Here is a 27,270-nt window from a genome sequence, read left to right on the forward strand (position 1 = left end):
TGGGAGGAAAAACCAGTTTTCTGAAGCGGTCACAGTAAATGACAAAGCAATTAAAATAATTTGGTTTCCTGCAAACCAAGCTATGAAGGTTTTACTGCAAAGATGGGATAATTTATTTCAGTAATAAACCTTTTATCTTTGTAATAAACTGGTGGATGAGCTGTACCTGCTGCAGTCCAGGTCCTTCTGGGTTTGCTGCCACATCACTGAGCCTGCCCTGTTTTGGCAGATGCACGAAGCAAAATCAGATTCTAACAGTTTGACCTCTCTCACTTCTTGTGTTCTCTGGGGGATAATAAAATCCAAGATACAATCCCACAGCAGTTAATGAAGCTTAACCTCACACCCTCTTAATTACCAATGCATTACACCAACTATAGGCATCATACTCCTCTCTAAGCTATTTTACAATTCTAAAGAAGTACTACTGTGCTATTATTTAGCAACATAATCCAAGCTGTATGTGAAATCCCTCTTATATAAAATCCTTTGATCCTTATGGGTTTCAATAACTGTATAACTCAAAGTACTTAAGAATTTAAAACATTATCTATGTATGTATCAATAAATACGCTTTTCACACGGGTTTATGCAGCTATTTTGAAGTGCAGTTATTGTCACAAGTACGATGAAAAACATGAAATTAAAAAATACTAAATGGATAATACCGAAATAAAAATTAAAAAAAATACTAAAACTCACATGAATTTAAGACTCCTTTTCATCATGTTAATTTTTAGTATTTAAAGGACACCAGATGGTAAGTCAGGAAAGGTAAATATTTTCTTTTCAACAATGTATTATATAAATATCAGTTTAAAGGGTCCTACTCCCAAAAGGCGGGGAGGATTCTATTTTGATTGTAAATACTTGTGGATACAAGGTGTATTGTTGAAGACCATAAATGAATGGATACCAATTGTTCTTCTTTCAGCAGCTCTTATACAACAACTTATTTCCATCCCCAGGTAAGGCTGGTCTACAAAAATTTTTCCTTGACATTCAGAAAGGCCTGATGGGTGCCAGCCCAGGATAAACAAGAATTGTGTGAAAAGAAACAGAAAGCAATATTCCTCTATTTTAGGAAACAAGAAAAGCCAATTGCAAGTATTCTAAGTGATATATTTTCAAGCCATGAGAATATAGTCTGTACTCCACATAGACAGAGGTAAACCCCACACTGAAGTCACAGAACTCTTTTGCTGCATCTCCCTTGCACTATGGCAGCATTTCACAACATTCAAACCCAGGAATGGCTATCAAACAATTAGAAAATTTTTAAAAAATTTCATATTTTTCTGAACCAGCTCATGAATGCTTAAGTATGTGACAGATAAATACAGCAGAGAATGAGAAAGGAAAATTGTGGGAAGGAACTGAGTGTCCTTGTCCCAAACTCTGTAAATCCTGCTGCAGTGCATAATGCACAGGCCGAGCCCAAACAGAGTTAACGATAACACCATTATTCCTGAAAATCTTCAGAGATGAGCACTGGAAGCAAGAGCTCATTAACTGAGCAAAGCAACTCTACAAAGTTACCAACCAGATTTGTTAAACAGCTATTTGTGGACATTGAAACCTAGACATTTAGATTTTATCACTTTTATGACACATTTTAAAGGCCAAGTAAGTGTCACAGTTCAGATGGCCACAAGGCATGGAGAGTCCCCACACAATTCCAGAAGGCCTCAGCCCATGCAGAGCAACACCTGGCACTTCAGGAGGCTGCAAAGCTCTGCCTTTCTTGTCCTTCAGCCCCTTTTGTGCCCTGCTGTTGATGCAGTGCAGCTGTGTGCCCTCTGCTCCCTGTGGGATTGGGCAGCACCCCTGGGCACTCCATGGCTCCTCACCTTCAATAGCATTCACCTGTGCTGCACAGCTGGAGCCAATTAGGGATCAATTAGGGATCAGCCCCAGCCCCAGTCACCACCAACTGAGTGCCTACAAGTGAGATGTGTGCTTAAAAAACCTCTAAGTTCAGAATGAGGATGAGAAAGGAAATTTCCTTAATGAAGAGACAAGGATTGGCAGATAAGTCAGAAATTTGAGCCAAACATTCATTTTCTTTGGTTCTAGAAAGTCTTTTTATTAGATTGGTCTGAACTTTTGACAAAGATGAAGCTTTGTGCTTTAGAGTTTCCAGAGAGGGTACTGCTTAAGAAGATTTAATTCTTTTTAAACAGAAGACTTTTTTTTTTCAAGTGTCTCTTTCACACCTCTACAACTTCTATGTCAAGACTATAACACAGTTCATAACAGAGAAAGCTGTACGTTACAATATAATTAAATATTTCCATTTTAACAATGAAAAATGTAAAAGAGATTTACCCATCATGCAAGTAAGAAAAACAAACAGATGAGCAAGAGCTACCCAGTATAGAAATTAAATTTTTCAACTCATCTGCCAGGCCCAACCCTTATCTTTGTGCTAGCACAAGACTTCAGGTAGTAGGTAGGTAGCAGGAAAGTTCCTTTCTGCTACAACTGTAATTGCATTTCTGTGTACTAAGTGACACCATTTAACAGCATGCAGCAACTGAATCACTGCAGCAAATTCCTGCATTTTGAAAATATATTTAGAAAAAAAGAATAGGAATGTAGCCCTATTTACACTTGCATTTTTACTTTTTGAGGTATTATACTTTTAATTTATGAGCATCTAAAAATGTCAAATGACTTAAAAAACACCTCTAGCATTGATACATAGCTTCTCTCCCAACACCAGACAGCAAAGAGACAGCAAATAATTAGAATTACTTTCTGAAAACAGACAGCCCTGGCCACCAGCCTGGTAATTTCTTCCAGGTTTGCATCTTTCCTTTTGAGAAAACAATCGTTTAAGATCATACCCATGAGGTAAAAAATATAAGCATCATGGCTGAATGTACTTTGCTGAAGTAAAAAAAGTCCATGCACATGGCTATGTTTTCTTTCAAGGCATTGTTTGCACACACCATAATACAGCAGCCCTGTGGTTTTTATTGTTGTTTTTTAAATTAATAATAATAAAAAGAGATTAAAATAATAGAAGTTCATTTTGCTAGGTTCTTCCTGCTTTCACTTTTTCAGTGGGAAAAGAGTAAATGAGCATTTTCTGTTCTTCAGGCCTGCCCTGTTTGTTGAAGGTAGAACTTTTCTAGTCTTCTCCAAATTACATACTTAAGCAAATATAAAATTAAAATATGAGAACCTCCAAAAGGCAATCTCAGCTGAGTGCAGAAGCATATTATTAAATATGTAATATTTAATAATATGCTTCTGCATATTATTAAATATTACATATTTAATAATGTAATAAAATTCCCACTTGGAAACCAAAATTCCATTGAAAGGCAATAATCAAAGTTTTCCACAAGAGATGAGCAGACAGTTCTAGAAAGCAGTTCTGGAGCTCTCACTCTTCCACCTCAGGCTTTCAGGTGCCACATGGAAAGGTCACTGATCCAACACTGGCCAGGGTGCCACAGGTTAAATGCAGTGCTCCAGGGGATGCTGGCTTGTTTTCCAGAACAAAAATGAGCTGTAAGTCTTCCTTACAAGACAAATCCTAGAATCACAGAATGTTGTGTGTAGGAAGGGACATTAAAGATCATCCCATTCCAACCCTGCTGACATGGACAGGGACACCTTCCACTAGGAGGTTCCTCAGAGCTCCATCCAGCCTGGCCTTGGACACTTCCAGGGATGGAGCAGCCACAAGGTTCTTTTCTGGGCACCCTGTGCCAGGCCCTCAGCACCTTCACAGAGAAGAATCCAATTTAAGCCTGCCCTCTGTCAATTTGAAGTCATTTCCCCTAGCTCTGTCACTGCACTGCCCTTGTGAAAAGTCCCTCTGCCGCTCCCTCCTAACCCCTTCAGGCACTGGAAAGCTGCTGGAAGGTTCCCCAGCGCCTTCTCCTCTCCAGGCTGAACAGCCCAGTTCTCAGCCTGCCTGCACAGCAGACGTGCCCCAGCCCCTGAGCCCCTGTTGGGCTGCCCTGGCTCAGGCCAGCAGGTCTGTGCCCTTTCACTGCTGGGGAGCGCAGGGCTGGATGCAGAGCTCCAGCTGGGATCCCCAGGGCAGAGCAGAGGGGCAGGATCCCCTCCCTGCCCTGCTGCCCGCGGGGCTCTGCCTGCAGCCCAGGGCACCTTTGGCTTTCTGGGCTGCCACTGCTCACTGCCAGCTCCTGCTGAGCTTCCAGCACCCCCATCCCTTCTCCTCAGGGCTCTTCTCCATCCATTCTCAGCTCAGCCTGTGTCTGTGCTGGGGATTGCCCCAGTCCAGGTGCAGGGCCTTGCTCTTGGCCCTGCTGAGCTCCATGAGGTTCTCCTGAGCCTCTCCAGGCTGGCAGTGTCCCCCTGGATGGCATCCCTGCCCTCCAGAGGCTGCACACAGAGTGTGGTGGTGGCAGCTTGGTGTCCTCCATCCCACTTTGCACAGGCTCCACAGCAAAAGCAACTTAACAGAGCAATCTTTATTGTCAAGGTAAGCTATAAATAAGCCATCTCTTCTCATTAAAACTTGTGAGAATCAGTTCTACTTCCCAACCTAAATAAAATAATCAGGAATAAAGGTAAAAAATTATTTTATAGGCAGTTTAGGCAGTTGTAGAATTTTAATCCCAAACCTGAAGTAATTTTACTATTAAATAAATTTTCCATTTACCAATGCAAGCAGTTTTATTTTATGATCAGTCACAGAAGTTACCATATAATTTCTTATATTATATACATTCCCAGTACTTATGCCCTTAGAGTAAAAGTTGCCTTTTTTTGAAGATTACAGAGTGAACAGAAATGCCCTCCAATGTTAAAATACTTTCTAAAACCCAGTATGTATATAGTTCTTTAGGTTTTACCAGAGGTGTATAATTTTTCAGCATTACATCTTAATGCCAGTTTCCTGAAGGAGCTTTGACTACAAAAGGCATGAATATATTTTCAAAGGATGATGGATAAATTGGTGGGTAGTAATATAATATATCTTAGGCAGCTGATCAGGGCTTTTTATCCTCTGCCTGTCTTTTAGTTATACACAATTTCAAGATAATTATGGTCTATAAGAATGTCTTTTCCCCTTCCTACTACCAGCAATATTTGTCTTGGTTATAGGTTCAAGAAACTTCCAATCACATGACAAAATTGGAATAGGGCAATTATGGCATCTCAGCAGAGAGCTGAACATGCAAATAGACTGACCAGACCATATGGACATTTAATATGGACACACTATGGACAGTTAATGAACTGCCTTTATGAAACATCCCAGCTAATTAGATACTGGCTGTGGAATGTATTGAATCCATACATTAATTTTACAAAGTAAAACCCAAGCATAAGGTGTAATTCAGGTTGATATCTGCCATGTCTGTATTACCTATCCAGTAAAGAATACAGTCTCATCAGATACTGAAAATCAATTAATTACTAATCTCATTAAATGAAGCGCCATGTTATTCAATGGTCAGATAGACTATATTAAAATCCCAACTTTGTGGAGTCATCCAAATCCCAAGCAGCTCATTTTTACGACAGGAGAGATCTTCTTGAAGCACCTGAAGGTAAAGGTTACTTCACTGACACAGCACAAATCAGATAAATTAACTCTGCTGTGCCTTGTCTGCTAAACAAAGGAAGTGTTGAACAGCCAAGGTGAGAGTAAACAGCACAGACAAGAATATTGTTGGATACCCAAGGGCACAAAGGGAGGCAGAAATCAAAACAAGATTATGTTTATACAGCAACAATGTCCTTCCATTTATAGTCTCCTATAGCAGCACCACCATGGAGTTACAACAGAGGAATGCAGCATTCCTGCCTAGTGTCTACCCCTGGAAATTAAGAAGGAAAATTATTCCATATCAGACAACAGAGCTGAGTAAGGCACAGCAAACTAACTGAGCCCAAACTCAAAGTGGTACAAGGTGTACGGCAGACGTATGTAACAATGTCTGCTGGTTATCACATAAAGGCGTAAAGGAGCCAGGAAAAACACGACAGGCTCTGAAAAACTGATTCAAAAGTGCATGAAAGAGAAATAGAATGTACATTAGCCACTCCATTTTAAGAAAATTTAATGTAATGCAATAAAAATACTAATTTGGATAATTAAATCTCAATGAGAAAAACAACCGCAACAATCATGTTGTATCATTAGGAGTTGATTATCATTATTTAAAACCATTTAATTAAAAAATATAGCACATTCCTGTGTAATTTGTACTTGAAAATCAAATTTTAACCTGTTTGTTTAACCTTTATTCTAAACCACAAGTGAGAAAAAATTTTACCCTTAAAAGAACCTTTTTTAGGTTTAGGAGCATTAAAAAACTGATTTTTCACAACCACAACAGTTTTATTTCATTAAGAATATACTTTTTCCTGAATACTGAAGATAATGTTCAAGAGGGAAGGCATAGAATTTACCATCCCTAGGTAGGAAAACAGAAGAGTAATCATTTTGTCCAGAAATAGTCTCTGAAGACACTTAAGGAAATAGCCAGACTTCACTTGATGCAGAAGTAATCAGGAAATTATATGTTACTTCTGATATTAGGAAAACGCAGCCTCAGAAAGACATAAAATATTTAATGAAATTTTGTAAGATTATCCTCACACTCCAGCACTTTCTGCACTGTTGATCAGCCTTTTTCCCTTATCCAATTTTCTCATGACAGAAACTATCAGTGTTTGATTGGGAGTCCACTGAAGTCTGGAGGGATCCTTTCTGTATGACCTGATCCAAAGCTGACCAAGTTCCCTAGCACAAAAAAGAGTCAGAATGAAATGTAAGTGTAAAGGAAATTGTAAAGATGTTCAACGATGTTTTTATTTTCTACAGGAAACTACAATAAATATCCACACAAACTGTACACTGTTTCTACCACAAAATACTGCAAGAAGCTTAACTACTCTTCCTCCTGGGCAGGAGTAAACTGTAAGCAGTTGGGTTTTCTGAAACCACTCCACGAAGCCAGTGGAATAAAGAAATAAAATAAAGAATAAACAGGTTCCAAGCCTGATTTGGCCTTGGGAGGATCTAACTCCACTGTCCATAGATGGGATGTAGAGACCAGAATTTAATTCCCAAATCTGGCTAGTGTAAATACTCCTGTACTTCCCAACACATTCTTACGAATCACCAAGATTAATTCATTTGTTGCTATACAATATATACACTTTAAAATGCATTTAATTCATCAAGACATTACAGCTTTACTTATCAAAAGCAATGAGTCTTATTTACCTTCAAAATGTTGTCAGGATGCTCTTTGGCAGAAGCAACAAACAGGTCATGTCCACAGACAATTCCCTCTGCGAGAAAATACTTGAACAACAAATTGGAGTAAAGGCCATATTTATCCTCCTCTGTGAAAACAAAAATGGTTGGATTTTGTTTTGTTAGATAAATTGCCCACCTATAGGTTCACAACACTGTAAAAGGTCTCTTTGGGTCTATCTCCTGGAGTATAGAATTTACAACAGAGATCAAAGGTAAAACAGGACTCCAAAACTTTTAAAATAATGCTTGATAATACTGCATTTCAAAATTTTCAAGCCAGAGGAAGAGTCCTCAATCAGGCATTTGATTCTAAGATATGGATGGGATACAGCCTCCTTACAAGACTTCCCATCAGTATCAACTAAGATGGCTGAATTTATGGATTAATGGAATTTCCTTAATTGAGAACTATGTTAATATTTATATTCTTAGTGCTTAAATACTTGCTTCAAATATTTGTTACCTGATGCTTTTCAAAATTCAGCCATATTTGGCATGCTAAACCTATACAGGGGTAACATTCAGAATAGAGACATTCTTATATCTGCATTTATTCCAAAGCTACAAAAACCAATTGGATATACTGAAGAAACCAAACAATTAGCAACGCTTTTTCTGAAACCTAACCAGAGCAAAATCAGAAGAAATTCAAAATACTCATGAATTTGCAGTTTAAGCAGTGAGACAATATTTGTTAGCAGACATTGTGAGTACTGGCCCACTGAAATGAAAATACAAACTCTGACATCAGAAAGGGCAGCATTTCCTTCAGCTTCCCTGGTGCAAGTTAAGTGGCAGGAATTACCAGAAATACGATGTCTTAATGAACTCATACAATTAAAACTCAGCATAACTTCAAGGTATGAGAAGTGGATGTGTGCAAAACAACTGAAATCTGAACCATCTCTGATGTTCTTTATTTGTAGGAAGTACCAACAATAGCACTGTTAATGCTTTTTATATTTTTTGAGAGAAAAGTAAATATGCTACATTAGGTTTCACTTTTGCAACTCAATCTGGCAGCTGGAAGACAACACACAGGGATGTTGAGGCAGAAAAATACAGAGATATTTCTTTATACAGAGCAAACAAAACTCAGTCTATTCATTGTGTGACTTGGAAAATATTCCCTAACTACACATGTGAAATAGTAAAATTAAAAATAAAAAACCAGTAACAAAGAGAGAAAATGAAAATGTTGTCATCCATATCCAACTTGCAAAAAACAGTAAGGAGGAAAATAAAAATACTCTATCGTTGACATGTACAACAATCAAAATGAATCAATGGAATGACGGAGAAAAGGAAAGTGCATATCCATAAAGAAAAAAGAAAACTAATAGCAATGGGCAAACTTAGGAAACAAATCACAGGAAAGTACTGTTGCACTGCTGCACTCCTAACATCTTGCATGTGTACTGATACTCTCAGTGTTTAGATTAACAAGAAATTCAAACCACAAGTGTTCAAAACTACTGGAAAAAACCCAGTTCTCCAAGAGATATTCCCCAACCTCCATGGGATATTAAGCAAAAAAGAATTTTTTTCGTGCTTTTTTGAATTTCACTTTTAAATTCAGTACTTGGGGTAGTAGAGTCACTAGAATTTACTCTAAAGCAGTAGCTCAAAACAGAGAAAAATGTTTCATAATCCAGTCACTAAGACAGGAAATTACATAACACTGCATATCCAAATAAGCCAAAGGGAATACAATAATTACAACACTTACCAATAGTACTAGCCACTCTGCAGTTTGCTGTAGAGTCTCAGGGTTTTAAGAACTTAGATTGCATTAACAGAACTTACCTTTGATAATGTTGACCTGCTTAGGAGGCCATATTAGCCTTCAATGTACTTGCAATAACACACTGCTTTTTTTTTTTTTTTTTTAATAAAGGTCTTCTAACAAATATGGACAGTTATGAATCACAAAAAGCACAGGACTGACAAAATCTTACTGGTGACACTACTGGGTTCCTTGTCAAAATTTCATCAGGATGGATTTCCAAACTGCAATTTACTTGAGAATTTGGAGGTTTTACTTAAATATTAGATACAGTTTATTCTTGCATCCTTATAAAGTCATAATAGTGTTACTGAAGAACTGTTTTCCTGTTAACTCAGTGATGAGACTGAGGATGTAGAGCCAGGTATGAGTCAAGGCTCAATCAGCTAGAACTGGAACACTCCCATTGCAGAAACAAAAGGCAGAATGGACACTACCTAAGTTTTGAAGAAGTATTATTGTCATATTCTGTAAATAGTCTTTGTAGCCTGCTTAAATCTTAAACTGTTTCAAGAGGGAAATAAAACCCTTGTGCTGAATAAGTGTCCCTTGTAACTGGAGTCCAGACCACTGACAGCTCTTGCCTCCTCAAACCTTGGCTCTCTCTAGTTGTTCTTACTGCTTTATCATCAGCAATATATTATTCACACTATATTGATTTCCATGTGCTAATCTCCAATTATGAAGCTCTCAATTTAAGAAGCAAAGACCTCTCGAAAGTGGCAGCATGAGCTCTAAATTTTCTGTTTTGAATTGTCTGAGGTACCTGAAAGAAGCCACCAAGGCCCCCCTGTAATCACATCACTGTGGCAGATGTCACTGGAGGGAGACAATTTTGTTAGATCTCTCTCCCTTTTGAACAAAAGGGAAAAAGAACACTCGTCAGGCACTCTGGAAGGATCCTCAGCTGCAACATTTACTTCATCATTGCTGGATGAAAAATGTTGGGTTCTCAATTTTAACTACAGGTTAAAGTTCACCTTCTTCACCATCTGAGGCACAGAAACACTGAGTTGATATGTACTTAACTGACGTTTAATGGAATATAAGAAAATATCTCGTTTAGTCCAAGTGCTCTACGGCTTCAGTCTGTGTGTACAACTATACAGACAGTCTTTCTGGATCACCATTTTTAATATCAATTATTCCTTAGAAAGTAAAGAATGGCACAAGAAACTCAATTCCTTGTGCCAAATATCACAGAGAAACTCCATAAACCATGGATACGTACAAGAAATCACACAATATGTTGGTGATTATTTAACTAAGCTAAGAAGAAATTCAGCTGTAATAGCTAAGAATTTTTCTCAAATTTTACTTGAAATGCTGAAATGTTGAAAACATATTGTAGAAATAAAGCAACAAAGAGCAGGGATATAAAGCTTTTAACTGACTTATTGACAATCAATTCATTTTGTTGACTCGCTGATTAATTTGTAATATATCAGGGCTAGAGAGGCTCTTACACTGCCATACCCTTCCAAAACATATCATGCAAAACAACAAGGAATGTTCAAGTTAGCAAATTAAAAACACATGCAGTGTTAAGGACACATCATTTTAACATAAGCCTTTCCTTTCTTCTTAAATTGATTTTCATAAGAGTAAACTTGCAGTAAAAAAATTAAATTAAGAATTGGAAAGTGATCTAAATATAAACCACCTCACAGTCTCCTACAGTACTCTGAGGATTAGATGTCTCAGAAAGCCTTTACAGTGTACCTGGAATTGTTAAAGTCAATGCTTCTGTAAGAATCCCTCAGTTCTTCAATTTGTCAGATAGAGGATGCTTTTTATTGATTCATTTCTAGGTCACTAAACTTTTGTGTTATTCAAAAGATCTAAAGTGCATCCATATGGGGCTTTTCTGATAGCATCCATTGTACCCTGGCTTCAATAGTTACGTTACTATTCTAAACCAAAGGAGTACAGCTTCCTTCTTGTAAATAAACAAACAAATCACTTAGCACAGGTACTTCAGCAGCTCACTGATCACTTTCATAGAATCCCAGAATGAAATGCTTTCCTGAGAATGCTTGGACTTAGCATGTGAATGGCTAGGATAAATTTTCAACTGTTACCTTTATCTTTTCAAACTCCTCCACACCCAAAAGAACTACCTTCACTCGGGACACGTAGAGAACTACCTTCACTCGGGACACGTAGAAACTAACACTTCAGATAATTTTAGTCAATACCTAGGACAAGCCTGGCCCAAATCTTTAGTCTCAGCCTCTGGCCCTTCATTGTGAGCTTCACTTCCAGCTACCAAGGCACATAAACAAACCAGACTCTTGCAGCTGCAGCCTCTTTTCTGGGTGCAGTCCCAAGTCCCACGGCACTGTGCAGCTTCTGATTCTTTTGGAACAAAGAGTGCTCTCCGGCTAAGCAGCAGGTGAGTAACTAGTGAAGTGTGAAACTGTACAAGGAAAAGAGATGATTTACCTACAAGTTATGCGTATTGTCTCCAGGACAAAAGCTCCTCTGATCCTACAGATAAGGACATAAATAAAACAGTCTGTTGTGATGGCTATCCATGGGTCTCTTTCCACATGAGCGTGCTTTCCTGGCTGAAACAGTCACCGGAGAAGGAGCAGGACTGTCACTATGATCACAGGGAATTCCAGCATATAACCTTGTAGCTGAACACTAAGGATAAAGACCAATTCCTAGGGTCTTCCTAGGGTCAATTTAGGGGTATTTTCAGCACTGCACTGTATAGGCTACTGGGGAGTCTTGGCTTGTGTTTTTTTAGGGTTGGGACTAAATTAAATTAATTTCTTGTTGGGACTCAGATGTTTCTTAGTTCTCATTTATATTACAGTCTCACAAACTGTGAGTTCTACAGTACTTCACTCTAACAAAATAAAAATGGAGCTGTACCGCTCTCTCTCTCTCACCGAGGTCTTTTAAGGATAAACTGTCCAATTACGAAATGACACTTAAATTATTTTTACTTTTAACCAATAACGAACTACACATGTGCAATGTGGACTTTTTAATCTAATTACACAAAACCACTCAAACCCATGGAGAAGGTGAAGGACCAGACCCCACCCTAAAATTTCTATCTTGTTTTATATGTATGACTATATTCTAAAACGTTAAGTTTTCCACTGTGCAATATTACACAATTCTATTTAAACTACACACTTACAATATCACTTTTATCACTCAGTTTTGGAAGTCTTTTCTACAGTCATAGGTCAATGCAGTGTTCTCTTGGGGGTCAGTGCCTGCCAGCACAGAAAGTCTGAAATTCTCAGCAACCAGGGTTCCAACAGGCTACCAAATACGTAAGAGACATTGCTCCACACCTGTCTGTAGCTACAAATCAAAGAAATTCATGGCTTGTAGAATTAGGTATAGAATCTTTAGGCTTTTATCTAGGGCACAGAAAACAAAAGAGAGCAGATATGCGTGAGGCACTGTAAAAATAGAATTTATTTAAAAATTAAGGAAACAAATGTAATTGCAGAATTATTGATACGTAATCATGTGACTTTAAGGAAAAACTCCCTCTGCACAGAGGCATTCATGTTCCAGGAGAGGGATGCAGAATAAGGACTAGACCAGGAAGACAAATAAAAAGTCAGGAACTTTTTTATTTAAAAATTTTTAATAAAAAATAAGGAACAAAATCCACCATAAGGTAACAAATATCATACCTGTAAATACTCTATTTATAATACCTGACTTTCAAACGTGACTATATTAAGCAGCATGAAGGTCTTTGAAAAACTCCAGTGGTCATTTGTAGTATAATTGCTCAAAATGACGAGAGCTGTAAGAGGAAAGAATAAGCCTGCAACAATGTAATGTACAGATGGCTTATTTTTTTTTCTCTCTACAAAGTCTAGACAGGTTGCCCTAAAGCTGCCAAAAGCCTGTCATAGCCTATCAGTATTGATAATTTTTTTACCAGATAGATGGCTCTACATTGTGGTCCTGTGACCTAAGGTGTGTCATTCTCCAGCTATGAAACATCTCTCTAAATTGCTGCAGGTTATAAAATGAGATTATTTTAATAATCTCAAATTCCATTTAAAGATACTTTTCTAATGTCCACGTTTACTAAGCTTGAGGGGATATACTTTGTGTCACTTGCATTTAATTAGCACATGCCACACCAGAGTTGTCAAACACATAAGTTACAATATTTGGCATTTAGCCATACTTCAGGAAGGTGAATTCTGCTAACTGGTATTTTGTAGAATTATATTTAGCAAATCACTGTTTTGAACCTCTCTTGGGATTATCTTTTTCAGCTTTAAAAATATGATAAATTCAGTTATATTGACAAGTGAAGAGAGCTCTTACCAGTCAGGTTAAATTGCATCCCTAACAAAAATAAAAGTAGCTAATTAAAGTAGCTGAAACTGCTTCAAGGCTTAGAATGTGCAAGTACAGACCTGCTTTTCACCAGAGAACTTTAACTTTTAATAACTGACCTCAGCTACCAACAAAACCCCTCCTACTGATAATCTTTTAAACATTTAGCTGTCAGTGACCTTGTCAAAACTGGGGCTTTTAAAGGTAAGCAAGAATGGGTTCTTACAGGGTGCCCAGGACACCTCCAGCGAGGGTGCTCACTGTGCAGAACGTGTTACAGAAACAAAGCTTACCTTTAGAAACAAAGTAACAATTTTAAATTGTTAAAAAAACCCACAAAACTTTATCATTCTATATTATCATATTGTATATTAATATAGTATTAATTCTATAGTATGATGCAATATTAATTATATATACTATTACATATTAATATATATTATACATAATTATTATTATAATACAAATAATTCAAAACCAAAATATCTTCCTGGGCTGGCAAAACACACTTGCAACAGCTTGAAGTACACTGGAGGGGAGAGAGGAAGGAGTGTGCTTGTTTTACTTGTTTGCTTTGAGAAGGGGGACTCTCCTGGGAAGCTGATTTTCTGCAGCAGGTTCAGATAAAACCAAAATGTGGTCTCACATCCACACTGAACAAGCTGCTTTGATGGGGTTCCACATCAGAATGCTTCTTAGAGACACACTACTGCAAGATTTCTTTTAAACTAAAGTACTAGTTAAAATCCTAATTCTTGTTAGATGAACAAACCTCAGGAAGTCTCAAGCTGCTCTGGTAGGTAGGATCTTGCATGAGAATAGTGCTTCAACTCTCTAATTTTCATATAATTAAAACTGTCAAAAGAATATACTATAGAATTAAGCTCAACTGAAAATCACAATGCTCTTTATTATGAATTGAGTTCAAAAAACTTGCACACTTCTATTTCAAACAATATTTTACAGTCTTATCAAGTAACCTGTGCCATTACTACATCTTCAGAACACACCAGTTCAAATAAATATTTTAATACCCTGAATCTACTATTATTTGGTTAAATTAACCAAGATAATGAGTCAAATAATGAAGACGAGCATTTAATTTGCAAAGGGAGCTAAGCTAAAAGTAATTCAATTTATTCTCACCTTAGAGAACGTTGAAGGAAGGGGAAGAATTTAACCTTTTTGTAACACTCGGAGAACAACACAGAAAGATCTTCCTAGGAGGTTTATCACTGACAGCTTCAATCCTGATAATATTAAGCTTGTCTAGACTAATCTCATGACAGAATTTCTTGGTGTGCTGACAGGATAGTCCAACAATGCCATTCCAATGTTACCTGCACCAACTTTAAAAATCAATCTCCAAATTTTTAGACTAATGAGTCATGAATAAATATAGTTCCTGCTTTAAGGCTTTTTGTATATAATTATATGTTTCTAAATAACATATGGTAAGTCTCATTTGGGAAAAAATTCATTTCCAGATGTAAAGAGACATTCTCAGGCTAAGTTTCAGATCAGATCACAAATACACAACTAACACACAAGATAAGCAAATTCAAACCTACCACTGTGTATGGCCAGATATGCACTCAGAAGGAACAAAGTTCAGGCAAAAATCCTCTCAGGAAAAATCTTCCATTGAGCCATTAGCATCCACATGACTGTTTTTCACATCCACAACACCTTGTAGTGAAATATTGCACCACTTCTTCCATATAATGACAATCTTCCTGCTAGTGGATTCATTGGATGCCACCCAGCCTGTCTACCAGAAGGGGCAGTGAATATTGTAATGGGAAGACAAAATTAATCCAGCCTCACAATCTCTGATTTATGTAAAATAGAATAGGTTCTAACTTTCTTTTCCTTCTTCCTTTACCACAGCAAGACTGCAGCTCTTCAAAACTGAAAATCTCTTTCAAACTGAAAATTGTTGGCATTAGGTAACATCAGTTATTTTTTCTGGCAAACAACTTTTCAAATTACTTAATCTGCACCACACCATACACTAATTTATACACTTTATGTAAAAATCACCATTTTCTAAGACTCAGTGGCACATCAATAACTGTCTCTAATGGATAAAGTGCAGAAATAAAGACTAGCCTTGAAATAACAACAAGCCATAGTGAAAGCAATTATCTTCCTCAATGGCAAACAGAAAATTTTATTCAGTCTCTAGTGCAGGTTACATGAACCCTATACCAACAGAAAGGAACATGCTGTAAATTCTAATAGTGGCTAAAAGAGATTTCAAATAAGTTTTCCCCAAATCCCACTGTTTGGCTCTTTAGTGTTAAGACTAATTTTTGAATTGTAAAATTCAAAATACATAACCAAAACTCTAGATACAAATCCAGTTTCCCAAGCAATGGTTGTCTTCCACAGGGAAAATAAACACAGATTTAATCAGTAATTTTCATTCATTTTCTAAAAGGGATGACAACATTGTGGTCTGGATATTTTATCTATCTCAATGCTGAAAAGCCACACTCTGAAGAGCTTCTATCACTAGAGACAAGCAGGCTCTTAAAACACTCTACAGGCACAGCTCCTTTGAAAGCACCCAAATCACCTAGGCATGTGCCAGTCTGCTTTGTCCCTAGGCAAGGCTGAAATCTAGTCACTGCTCTCAATTATGAGATTCAAGTGCTCCTTCAGGGTGGAGATTAATACAAGGATTCTTCATTTTTCTGCTGGTTTTGTGTCAGCTCAGTCAAACAGGAAGGAAAGCTGGACAGCCCAGCTGCAATGGAGATGGTCCCAGAGAGCTGCACTGTGGTCTGCAAAGGGAATTCTGGTGTAATTTATTTAATCATCTCAGTGTCCCTCATCCACCTCCTGACAGAAAGCAGGTTCCATCACCTTGCTCTCAGCTGATTCTGGCAACAAAAAGATTCAGAGGTTCTGCACTGCACATCTTCCTCAGACAGCCAAATTAAAAAAAAAAAAAAACATTTGTGATGATTTACAGTCTGAATCTAACAGCAGTTTACAAAATCTTAACTAATGTGTGCACTCTGCTACTAAGTCCTGAAATGTGCTAAATGTCCTGTTTTCAAACAGGTTTCTGGGGTATTCTTTGTGGGTGCTCAAGCCTGTCTAAAATTAAGATTTTGATTCACCTCCAGTAATTATTGAGATAGACAATAGTCCATTCTGAAGGCTACACAAAGTGAAGGAACCTGAGAGTAATAGTTTCCTAGAGTCTGACTTCAAAAAAAAGTGAAAAGAGAGGCTGTTTAATGAATAAAATAAAGAGTGAAATGCTTCAGAATATGGCTTTAAGAATCTATATATTCTATACTAACCAATAAGAAGAAGGGTTCCAACAGCTACGCCTCCACCTGGAAACAAAACAAAATGAAGAATAAAGTAAGACTACACTTTAATACCATGTTAGAGAACAATTAACTTTTCTTAGTTTATAAGTCAAAGAAAGGTGATAACGGGGAATTTAAAAATATAAAAGTGAACAACATTTTAATTACCTTTGCAATACTTACTACAATTCTCTATTATGAAATAATTATACATTACATGTAATTATATACTGCACATTACAATTACTTTCACAATATACTGTACTATCATCATTGTGTTAAAAAGATCCTGCAGAGCTCTATGCAACCATGCTCAAGCACTACAGTGGGGAGGTATGGTCTGAGCCAGCAGATTTTTACTGGGATGACTCATGTGAGTAAACATTCTCCCAATCAAACTAATATTAGCTATCAAGTGATATTCCTTTGTATCAAGAAGGATATAAACCAAGTGACCAACTAAGATTTTAGTAGATTTTAGCAAGTTTCCACTCAAGTCTCCGAGGCAAAATCCTGGCTCCACCTTTTTCTTACTTGTTTTTTATCTTATTGCTGGAAACTGACATGGCAGCAACACTTTCACCCATTGAAACCTGGACTGAGGGACCATAAATATCACAACACACACTACGAAAAAACATACACTACTGAAGAGATTAAAGTCCTTTATAGCAGGTCTTGGACATAACTCCATGAATTCCTTTACAAGGCCAGTGAAAGAAGAACTCATATTTATTTTTGGGAAAGAGTACACTGGTTTATAATCTGAATTCCAAGAATTACAATAGTGGAATAACCTGAAATCAGACTATTTTGTTTAACAGTTATGGAAGACTGTGACAGGAAAGCTAAAAATCTCTGGAAGTGTACAGATGGCCACATGTAATGAGCATACTGAAATGTTTTGTATGGAAACTGCAGGAGTTATTGGTTATTGTTGTCTGCAATACACCTTTTAAATCAGGACACCTTTTAAAGCTGGACACCTCAGCTGCAATGGAGATGGTCCCAGAGAGCTGCACTGTGGTCTGTAAAAGGAAATTCTGGTGTAACCTTGCTTTAAAAGGTGTCCTGATCTAAAAGCAGCTTAGGAGCAAACTAATTGATTAATCCCATCAGCACAGTATGCAAAGCTCCAGAAGTCAATTCTGGACTGCACAGATGGACTCCAGTGAATTGGATCTTTCATTTTGTACATTTGTAAGACCTCAATAAACTCCACTAGAAGTTGATGCCAATATGAGTTGGATCAACTTCTCAATCTTCAGCTTTGCTAGTGGGACTACAAATGCCTGCCCTGTCTGTAATGTTGATATACCCAAAAGGAAGAAAAAAAGAAAATTGCACTCCCATAGGCCAAAAAATGCTAATACTGTTGCATAACAGCACCTGAAATCAGAACAGGATCACTTTGCCAGCATGCACAACAATTTGAGCAGTACTGGGCAGTGAAAGTGCTTAATCAGCTGCTAATTTCATAGTTACAGAGAAGCAGATGTCTCAAGCAAAACTCCTGAGTCAAGATGTACAAATGCTTCAATATCTACAGCAAGCTGGTCAGGTAATTAAGCATTTTCTAGATATTAAAAAAACACCCAAAAACAAACAAGAAACCAATTTTAACTGCTGTTTATCAGAAAGAGAATCACTCATGAAATCCCCATGTCCTAAGCCAATGATTTTTGTTCCATTTATTTGTTCAGGAGATAAATGCAAATGAACCCAAAAGATGTACCACAGGGGAAGGCAAAAAAAAGACCAAAATCTGAAATCATACTGATGTTTGGCATGAAGTATGCTTCCAATATGCACTGCATTTAATTGTTCAGGCAGCCAGAACACTTGGGTTCCTAACAACAGTTGTTTAAAATGAGCACATGCTCTATACAGCCCATAGGAAAGAAAAGCTCCAAATGTTGAGATTTTACCAAATCCTAGGTTGACATAGAAAATATGATTAAAGCAGCCATAAGTAATGTATTAGCTCATGGCAATAAGAACTTTAAAACCTTGGCTAGAAAAAAGTTCACTTGTAGCCACAATAGAAGTGGTGTCTCTTCTGCTTTTACAGTGAATTTGTTTGTCAAACAGTGCAGCCAAAATTCTCTCAAGCTGCATTTTCAGATCATCAATGGTACTCTTCTACCAGCCAGAGCTGTAACATATGTGCACATACCCTGGATGCTAAAGGCAAACTTAGGTCTGTACTTTATCACTGAGTGGTTTGAACAAGTGTCTTCTATTAGAGAAAATGCAAAACTATTGCAGTTACCATGGTTACATCTTCATATTACAATGAGCAACAACACCAGTAAATTAAACAAAAGGCAACAGGAAAAAATAGCAGGAAAGCTAATGGAATCAAAAGGAAGAGGCAAAATCTATAAGTTTCCCAAGAAAGCTGCTGTGAACTTGTCATTCTTCCTAATCTCACTATTTTCATTTTTCTTTGCCAGTATCTAAGGCAGTAGAGTTTATAAAGATATAAGCAAAACTTGTAACTTTCCACATTGCTACTTACAAGAGAGATTTAAGACCTTATGGAGAGAAACACAACAAACTTTGCAAGCTGAGAAGTGCCCAGATTGTTTCCAAAGCACACCCCTGACCTTTTTTTCAGCAACCTGAATCAACATATTCAATACCAGGCATGTGATGGTTACATTACACAATAGTTGCAGCTTATTGCAGAGAACTGCCCTGGCACACATCAGGCATATATGGCCCATAAACCTTGAAAGTAAACTTATATAAATAAATATACAATATTTATAACTATAAAATGTATGAATTTATAAAATAAATATAAACATTTATAAAATCAATAAATAAAGCCTGGAAGTGCAGAATGCCCTGATGCTAACGCTGTATTTGAAATCTAGCATTTATCTACCACTTCTCTTCCAAAGGAAATTCACTCCTTTAGAGTGAGCCACATCAATGTAACAATCAGCTGGCAGGGTGAAAGAAACTCCTCCTTGGATTCTTTGCCTTTTCCTCTCTTCAGAAAGTCCTCATTAGACCTGTGTGTGATAACACCATGCTTTCCCTCACTCACAGGCTGCACTTTCATACCTGGCAAATAACTGTGTATCTGGATTACAGATTTTGAACACAGCAAAGTTAAACTCAAACCCAAGCCAGAGATCTACAAGACTGCCTAGTGACTGTTACAAAGTATGTCTATGAAAATACCAGACTAAAAGAGTTCATGCTAACTTCCACTGGGAATTTATACCAAAAAAAAGACTGCCCTCAGTCCCTGGCGACAATAAAAATTAAATATTTTTACAATCAATTATTGGATTGCAAATTGCCCACTGCTAGTGGACAACACAAAAGAAGAAAAACACCAGTATTCCTTCAGAAAAACATAAACAGCATTTTGCAACACATTCATGAAGCATTTCCACACGCAGAAAAAGGGCACAAAGCAGACCAAGCCAACACCTGTAGAGTCACCAGCACAGTGGGCTGGCCTCTGCTGTAGGGCAGCCTGCACAAGGCATCAGCACCATCAGAGGCTCAGTCAGATGCTCGAAGGATGCTCCCCTTTACTCAGATCACATCTGCAATACGAGGCCCAGATGACTTTGAGCTCCTCCATTTAAGAAAAATTAAACTGAAGTGAATCCAGGGAAGAGAATGAAAATGGGGCAACCGATTCAAGAGAAGAGGCTGAAGGAAGTGGGCTTGCTCAGCTTGGAGAAGAGAGGAAAAGCTGAAGGCCCTGGAGTGGTACCCAAGAGAAGCTACTGACACTCTGCTGGAGCCCTGGATGCTGAGAATTTCAGACTTTCTGTGCTGGCAGGCACTGACCCCCAAGAGAACACTGCATTGACCTGAGGCCGTGGAGAAGGCTTCCAAAATGGAATGACAGAGCTGGGATTGTGGGTGTGGAGTTTGAACAGAAGTGTGTGATATCACAGGGTGGAAAACTCAGAGTTTAAGAGTTTAGAATATAGTAATATATATAAAGCAAGATGCAGGTTTTAGGGTGGAGGCTGGTCCTTCACCTTCTTCTCCACGGGTTTGGGTGGTTTTGTGTATTTGGATAAAAAAAGTCCACATTGTGGGGCACACATGGTTGGTTATTGGCTTAAAAGTAAAAATAATTTAGGTGTCATTTCTCAATTGGACAGTTTATCCTTAAAAGACCTTGTAGAGAGGGAGAGATACAGCTCCATTTTTAGTTTGTTAGAGTGAAGTGCTGTAAAACTCACTTTGTGAGACTGTAGAATAAGAACTAATAAACATCTGAGTCCCAACAAGGAATACCTTCTCACACATTTAATCCTGACCCTAACAAAAAAGAAACAAAGACTCCCCAACAACAGCTGAGCTCTTCACTGAGGTGCACTGAGAGGGCAACAAGCAACAAATGGGAGCTGAAACAGGGGATATAAGGTAAAAGAAAATTCCCTACAAAATAAAACTGAGCATTGGACTGGGTTACCCAGAGGTGCTGCAAAATCTCTGTCACTGCAGATTTTCCACTGGACAAAGAAAGCCCTGAGCAATTAGCTCTGAATTCAGGCTGCTTTAAGGCTGCAGAGGGGAAATTCCTGAGGTCCCTCCTCAGCCTCCAAAATCAGTGATTCTGTACAGTTCACCCAGCTGGAGGTGTGTTCCAACAATGTCTGGCATCAGTGGGACTGGAGTCTAGTCAGCATGCTTAGCATGAGTCTCTCCTGGTGTCCACTCAGCCTTCAAAAAATCAGGGATTTCAGGGCTAGGAGGTTACCCCAGGTTTAACACAGGAACGTAGAGCCTAGGTTTCCAGAGGCCACAACCCAAAAAGACATTTACGAGTACTTTCAAAAGTTGTTGTACCTAGGGGCAAGGAATTTCCTTGATGGTGAAGTATAAATATCAGTAAGCTCAGGAAATTGTAAAATATTTAAAAGACAAGGAAAATGTAAAAGGGATCCTGGGTTTATTGGAAGTGTCCTCAGTTTCCATAACAAACCAGTAATTGTGTTAGCAGGTGCCTAGAATTTCAGGAGACTGCCACCACGGGAGCTGTCTACATCTTCTGAGCCATGCTGTGCAAAATGCACTGTTTCTAAAAGGGAATAAGAACGGGAATATTCAACGCAAATCTGCTTTTCATGCAATTAAAAGGCTTCACAAATTACACTCACTTAATGAAATATTTCTCTCTCAAGCAGGAAGAGCTTCCTCCACAATGATCCTAATCCCTCATGAAAGTGCAGACACACACACACAAAATCACATACAAGCTGCAAAAAGTCCTTTATACAAGGGATACAACTTTTACATTACCATTAATCATACAGAGCATCCCTAGAGAGAAAAGTGGCATATTCTGTGTACTCCAAGGATGACTGAACCAAGCTAAAATCAGGCAGTTCTCACCTAGAAGTCCCTTGTATGTACATTAAAGATGCACTGCAACCCTGTGCAGGGTTAGAGGATCACCAGATAAACCACGCTGTTTACACCAGCGAATGAATGGGCCCCCAAGCCAAGCTCACGACACGGATGATACAGCAGCAATCTCAACAGCGAGTCCACGGGACCATCTCACAGCCCGACACTGACAGCAAAGCCAGCGTCGCACCAGAGCCATTTATCTAAGGGGGCACCTGAACCACGCAGCCGTGGCGAGCAAGGCGGAAAGGACAAACTGAGCACCCCAAGACATCCCAACCCTGCCGCGGCGGAGAGCCCGCACTGCCCCGCGCTAGTGCGGCGCACACGCCTGGCCAGGGAAAGAAAGCCTGGCAGCGCACGTTTCCAAGGGGAAACCCTGGTAGCCGACACGGCTTTCCCAGCCGAAACCCTGGTAGCACACCCGGCTTTCCAAGGGGAAACCCTGGTAGCCGACACGGCTTTCCCAGCCGAAACCCTGGTAGCACACCCGGCTTTCCAAGGGGAAACCCTGGTAGCCGACACGGCTTTCCCAGCCGAAACCCTGGTAGCACACCCGGCTTTCCAAGGGGAAACCCTGGTAGCCGACACGGCTTTCCCAGCCGAAACCCTGGTAGCACACCCGGCTTTCCAAGGGGAAACCCCGCAGCGCACACAGCTTTCCAAGGGGAAACCCTGGTAGCCCCAAGGGGAAAGCCAGCAGCACACACGGCTTTCCCAGCCGAACCCTGACAGCACACACGGCTTTTCAAGGCGAAACCCTGGTAGCAGAGACAGCTTCCCAAGGGGAAACCCAGCAGCACACATGACTTTCCAAGGGGAAACCCTGGCAGCACACACGGCTTTCCAAGGGGAAACCCTGGCAGCACACACGGCTTTCCCAGCCGAAACCCAGGTGTACACACAGCTTTCCCAGCCGAAAGCCTGGCAGGACACACGGCTTTCCCAGCCGAAAGCCAGCTGTACACTCAGCTTTCCCAGCCGAAAGCCAGCAGCACACACGGCTTTCCCAGCCTGGCCGCCCTCCCCGTGGCAGTGCGGAAGGCCCCAGCCATGTGCTGCCAAGTGAATTTAGGGAGAGCTCCGCAAGGCTGCCCGGAGCGATGGCAGCGCGGCACGCGGCCCCTCCGCAAGCCCCAGCTGGGATACACGACCTGCCTCCCCCGTCCTCCTGCCCCTCCCGCCCTCGCCGCGACCCCCGGGACTGTGGGGAGGAAGGAGAAGCCTCGGGAGCAGCCGCGGGGTTACGGGAGGGCAGGAAGGGCCTGGCAAAGGGGAGGGCGGCGGGGGCGCAACACCGGGTCCCAGTCCCGCTCCCACCAACCTAGCACACAGTCCAGGGAGGGCAGCCCGCTGGAGAGCAGCAGCTGCCCGTGGCGCACCGAGGGCCGAGTGCCAGGCAGGGCGGGCGGCCGCGGGCCGGCCCCGGGCCTGCGCTGGAAGCTGGTGCGGCCCCGCTCCCCGCCGGCCGCCGCCGCCATGTCGGGGCCGGGCACGCCGGGCCGGCGCTCCGCCAATGGGGGAGCGGCTCGGGCGGCCGCCGCCCAATGGGAGCCCGCGTTGTTGGCACGTGCGGAGCCGGGGGACGGCGGAGCGCTGCGGGGCCCGGCGGCGAACGGGGAGGTGAGAGCGGCACTGCGGGGCACCGGGGCCTTGCTCGGGGCTGAGGGGGCACCGCGGCCTTGCCCGGGGCTGAGGGGGGCCGGCAGCGGGCACGGAAGGGCGCGGGGAGCTCGGTGCGGGTGCTGTGGAGCGGACACCCGCTTGTCCCGCGGGGTGTCTGCACGGCCCGGCGTGCAGCGGGCCGGGGCGGACAGGCTCGCCTGGAGCGGCATCAGCCCCTCCGGAATGAGCCTGCAAGGGAAAAGTGCCTGTAAAACGTATTTTTGTGACTGCGTGTGACATATGTGACTGTACTTGGGGTCCCTGCCTGGTTGTGCAGAGCCACGGACCTGTAGCAGGTGTGTAGTTTAATGCCTTAACTGGGGAGCAAGATCTTGTGTCAGCGTGGACCAAGACAAAGTGTGGTAGAAAAAGTTAAAAGACATTAAAATGCTTTGACAAGTTCTAGTATGTTTGCTCTGTTCTGCTGCTCTGAAAGCAAGGGAAGCCCCTGTCATATATAGAACAGCCCCCATCACAAGTATTTCTCTGTTAGTTTTTCATCTGTTGGTGATTCAGAGGCATCCCAAGCTGCTTGAAGACACTTGTACAAGCAGGATAGAAAAACGAAGCTTTGATACTATAATCCCTCAGTCTTTAATTCCAGTGAATCGTGTTTACTGTTGTTCTAAGCCAACTTTCTGAACACCTGTGGTTCTTGAGTCTCTTTTTAATTGAGGGGAAAAAATCCTCGTGTTAAATACGAGCAGCATGAAAGAGCAGCAATATGTGGGCAGTCCTGAACCTCAGAGTTTCCCTTCGTATCCACTTCAAATTCAGGAGCATGAAACTTCAGCATGATGTCTCCCTAGCTGGGGAAAGGATGCTTTTTTTGCTGCTGGCCAAGCTTCCACACATGCTAAGCAGTAGACAAATCAGGATCTTTTATCAGGACTATCAAGAGGTAGTCTTAATGGCTTGTATTTTCTGCTAAACTCTGAAATATTGAATGATACTTAAATATAGATTATTGTTTAATGAAAGTTAGAAGTATCTGCCTGTAAAGGAGAAAAATCAAAGGAGTCTGGAAACCATGGCAAGAAATAAACATAGATGTTTAATTTCACTTCTGTAATATGTGACCAACGAGGTGTGAATATCTGTAACAGGAAAGGCCAACAAAATAAAGACCCAAAGAATAATTGACAATTCTTTTAAAAGGGGTTTGGGCCTCTGTTTCTGTCAGTGGGATCTTGTGGTGTGAATTCTGTCTGATTGAAGAGGAGCCTGAAACCTAGGGAGAGTTCTCCACTTCTAAAATTCACAGTTACTCTGCCTTTTCTTACTGTGCTGTGCTCCTGGAGCCCAAATCCCTGAAGATCTCAGGGATCTGGGTGCTTGCAGGTGTGTGTGACACAATTGCAGGATATCTGTTGAGAACTTTCAGGCGGGGGGGGCGGCCGCGGGCCGGCCCCGGGCCTGCGCTGGAAGCTGGTGCGGCCCCGCTCCCCGCCGGCCGCCGCCGCCATGTCGGGGCCGGGCACGCCGGGCCGGCGCTCCGCCAATGGGGGAGCGGCTCGGGCGGCCGCCGCCCAATGGGAGCCCGCGTTGTTGGCACGTGCGGAGCCGGGGGACGGCGGAGCTCTGCGGGGCCCGGCGGCGAACGGGGAGGTGAGAGCGGCACTGCGGGGCACCGGGGCCTTGCTCGGGGCTGAGGGGGCACCGCGGCCTTGCCCGGGGCTGAGGGGGCACCGCGGCCTTGCCCGGGGCTGAGGGGGCACCGCGGCCTTGCCCGGGGCTGAGGGGGGCCGGCAGCGGGCACGGAAGGGCGCGGGGAGCTCGGTGCGGGTGCTGTGGAGCGGACACCCGCTTGTCCCGCGGGGTGTCTGCACGGCCCGGCGTGCAGCGGGCCGGGGCGGACAGGCTCGCCTGGAGCGGCATCAGCCCCTCCGGAATGAGCCTGGGGGGGCCGGCAGCGGGCACGGAAGGGCGCGGGGAGCTCGGTGCGGGTGCTGTGGAGCGGACACCCGCTTGTCCCGCGGGGTGTCTGCACGGCCCGGCGTGCAGCGGGCCGGGGCGGACAGGCTCGCCTGGAGCGGCATCAGCCCCTCCGGAATGAGCCTGCAAGGGAAAAGTGCCTGTAAAACGTATTTTTGTGACTGCGTGTGACATATGTGACTGTACTTGGGGTCCCTGCCTGGTTGTGCAGAGCCACGGACCTGTAGCAGGTGTGTAGTTTAATGCCTTAACTGGGGAGCAAGATCTTGTGTCAGCGTGGACCAAGACAAAGTGTGGTAGAAAAAGTTAAAAGACATTAAAATGCTTTGACAAGTTCTAGTATGTTTGCTCTGTTCTGCTGCTCTGAAAGCAAGGGAAGCCCCTGTCATATATAGAACAGCCCCCATCACAAGTATTTCTCTGTTAGTTTTTCATCTGTTGGTGATTCAGAGGCATCCCAAGCTGCTTGAAGACACTTGTACAAGCAGGATAGAAAAACGAAGCTTTGATACTATAATCCCTCAGTCTTTAATTCCAGTGAATCGTGTTTACTGTTGTTCTAAGCCAACTTTCTGAACACCTGTGGTTCTTGAGTCTCTTTTTAATTGAGGGGAAAAAATCCTCGTGTTAAATACGAGCAGCATGAAAGAGCAGCAATATGTGGGCAGTCCTGAACCTCAGAGTTTCCCTTCGTATCCACTTCAAATTCAGGAGCATGAAACTTCAGCATGATGTCTCCCTAGCTGGGGAAAGGATGCTTTTTTTGCTGCTGGCCAAGCTTCCACACATGCTAAGCAGTAGACAAATCAGGATCTTTTATCAGGACTATCAAGAGGTAGTCTTAATGGCTTGTATTTTCTGCTAAACTCTGAAATATTGAATGATACTTAAATATAGATTATTGTTTAATGAAAGTTAGAAGTATCTGCCTGTAAAGGAGAAAAATCAAAGGAGTCTGGAAACCATGGCAAGAAATAAACATAGATGTTTAATTTCACTTCTGTAATATGTGACCAACGAGGTGTGAATATCTGTAACAGGAAAGGCCAACAAAATAAAGACCCAAAGAATAATTGACAATTCTTTTAAAAGGGGTTTGGGCCTCTGTTTCTGTCAGTGGGATCTTGTGGTGTGAATTCTGTCTGATTGAAGAGGAGCCTGAAACCTAGGGAGAGTTCTCCACTTCTAAAATTCACAGTTACTCTGCCTTTTCTTACTGTGCTGTGCTCCTGGAGCCCAAATCCCTGAAGATCTCAGGGATCTGGGTGCTTGCAGGTGTGTGTGACACAATTGCAGGATATCTGTTGAGAACTTTGTTACAGAAGCTCATGACCCAGTGATAAGGATATCTGATAAGTCACTGCTTGCCTGTCAGGAGGAGAATCCAGTGATAAACTGCACGTACTCAATCTCTGGGATGTTTTTTTCCCATTCCAAGCAGTACATTTTCTTACTTCATTAATACAAAGTATTTCCTTGCTTTATTGGTTTTTTAAATTAAAATACAGTGTTGTAGGTTGTCTTAACTTCACAGCATAGGTGTAGCATACATCCAGGGCTGAGCCCTC

The 27,270-nt window shown here is 41.3% G+C and overlaps 2 protein-coding genes across 5 annotated transcripts in view; one reads left to right on the forward strand and one right to left on the reverse strand.

Moving 5' to 3' along the window:
- ELP4 (elongator acetyltransferase complex subunit 4) overlaps nt 1-23,621 on the reverse strand; it is a 135,551-nt gene extending 111,930 nt beyond the window's left edge. The window contains exons 1-3 of one of the 2 annotated variants that reach the window (XM_041423284.1): nt 23,427-23,621; nt 16,697-16,732; nt 7,226-7,347 (exon numbers count right to left, since the gene is read on the reverse strand). In XM_041423284.1, coding sequence (XP_041279218.1) covers nt 7,226-7,347; nt 16,697-16,732; nt 23,427-23,583 — 315 coding nt within the window. In that variant the 5' untranslated portion in view covers nt 23,584-23,621. The remainder of the gene's footprint in view (nt 1-7,225; nt 7,348-16,696; nt 16,733-23,426) is intronic. The other variant, XM_041423285.1, reaches the window with a different exon arrangement.
- A 37-nt stretch (nt 23,622-23,658) lies between these two features.
- Nucleotides 23,659-27,270, forward strand: part of IMMP1L (inner mitochondrial membrane peptidase subunit 1) — a 33,741-nt gene continuing 30,129 nt past the window's right edge. The window contains exon 1 of one of the 3 annotated variants that reach the window (XM_041423286.1): nt 23,659-23,725. The gene's annotated coding sequence lies outside the window, so the exon portion shown is untranslated. Of the gene's footprint in view, nt 23,726-25,322; nt 25,376-27,270 lie in introns of those variants that run through there. The other 2 variants (XM_041423288.1, XM_041423289.1) reach the window with 2 other exon arrangements.

This window comes from Onychostruthus taczanowskii, unplaced genomic scaffold (assembly GCF_017590055.1).
Source record: "Onychostruthus taczanowskii isolate IOZ18803 unplaced genomic scaffold, ASM1759005v1 scaffold76, whole genome shotgun sequence".
Classification (NCBI taxonomy): Eukaryota; Metazoa; Chordata; class Aves; order Passeriformes; family Passeridae; genus Onychostruthus; species Onychostruthus taczanowskii.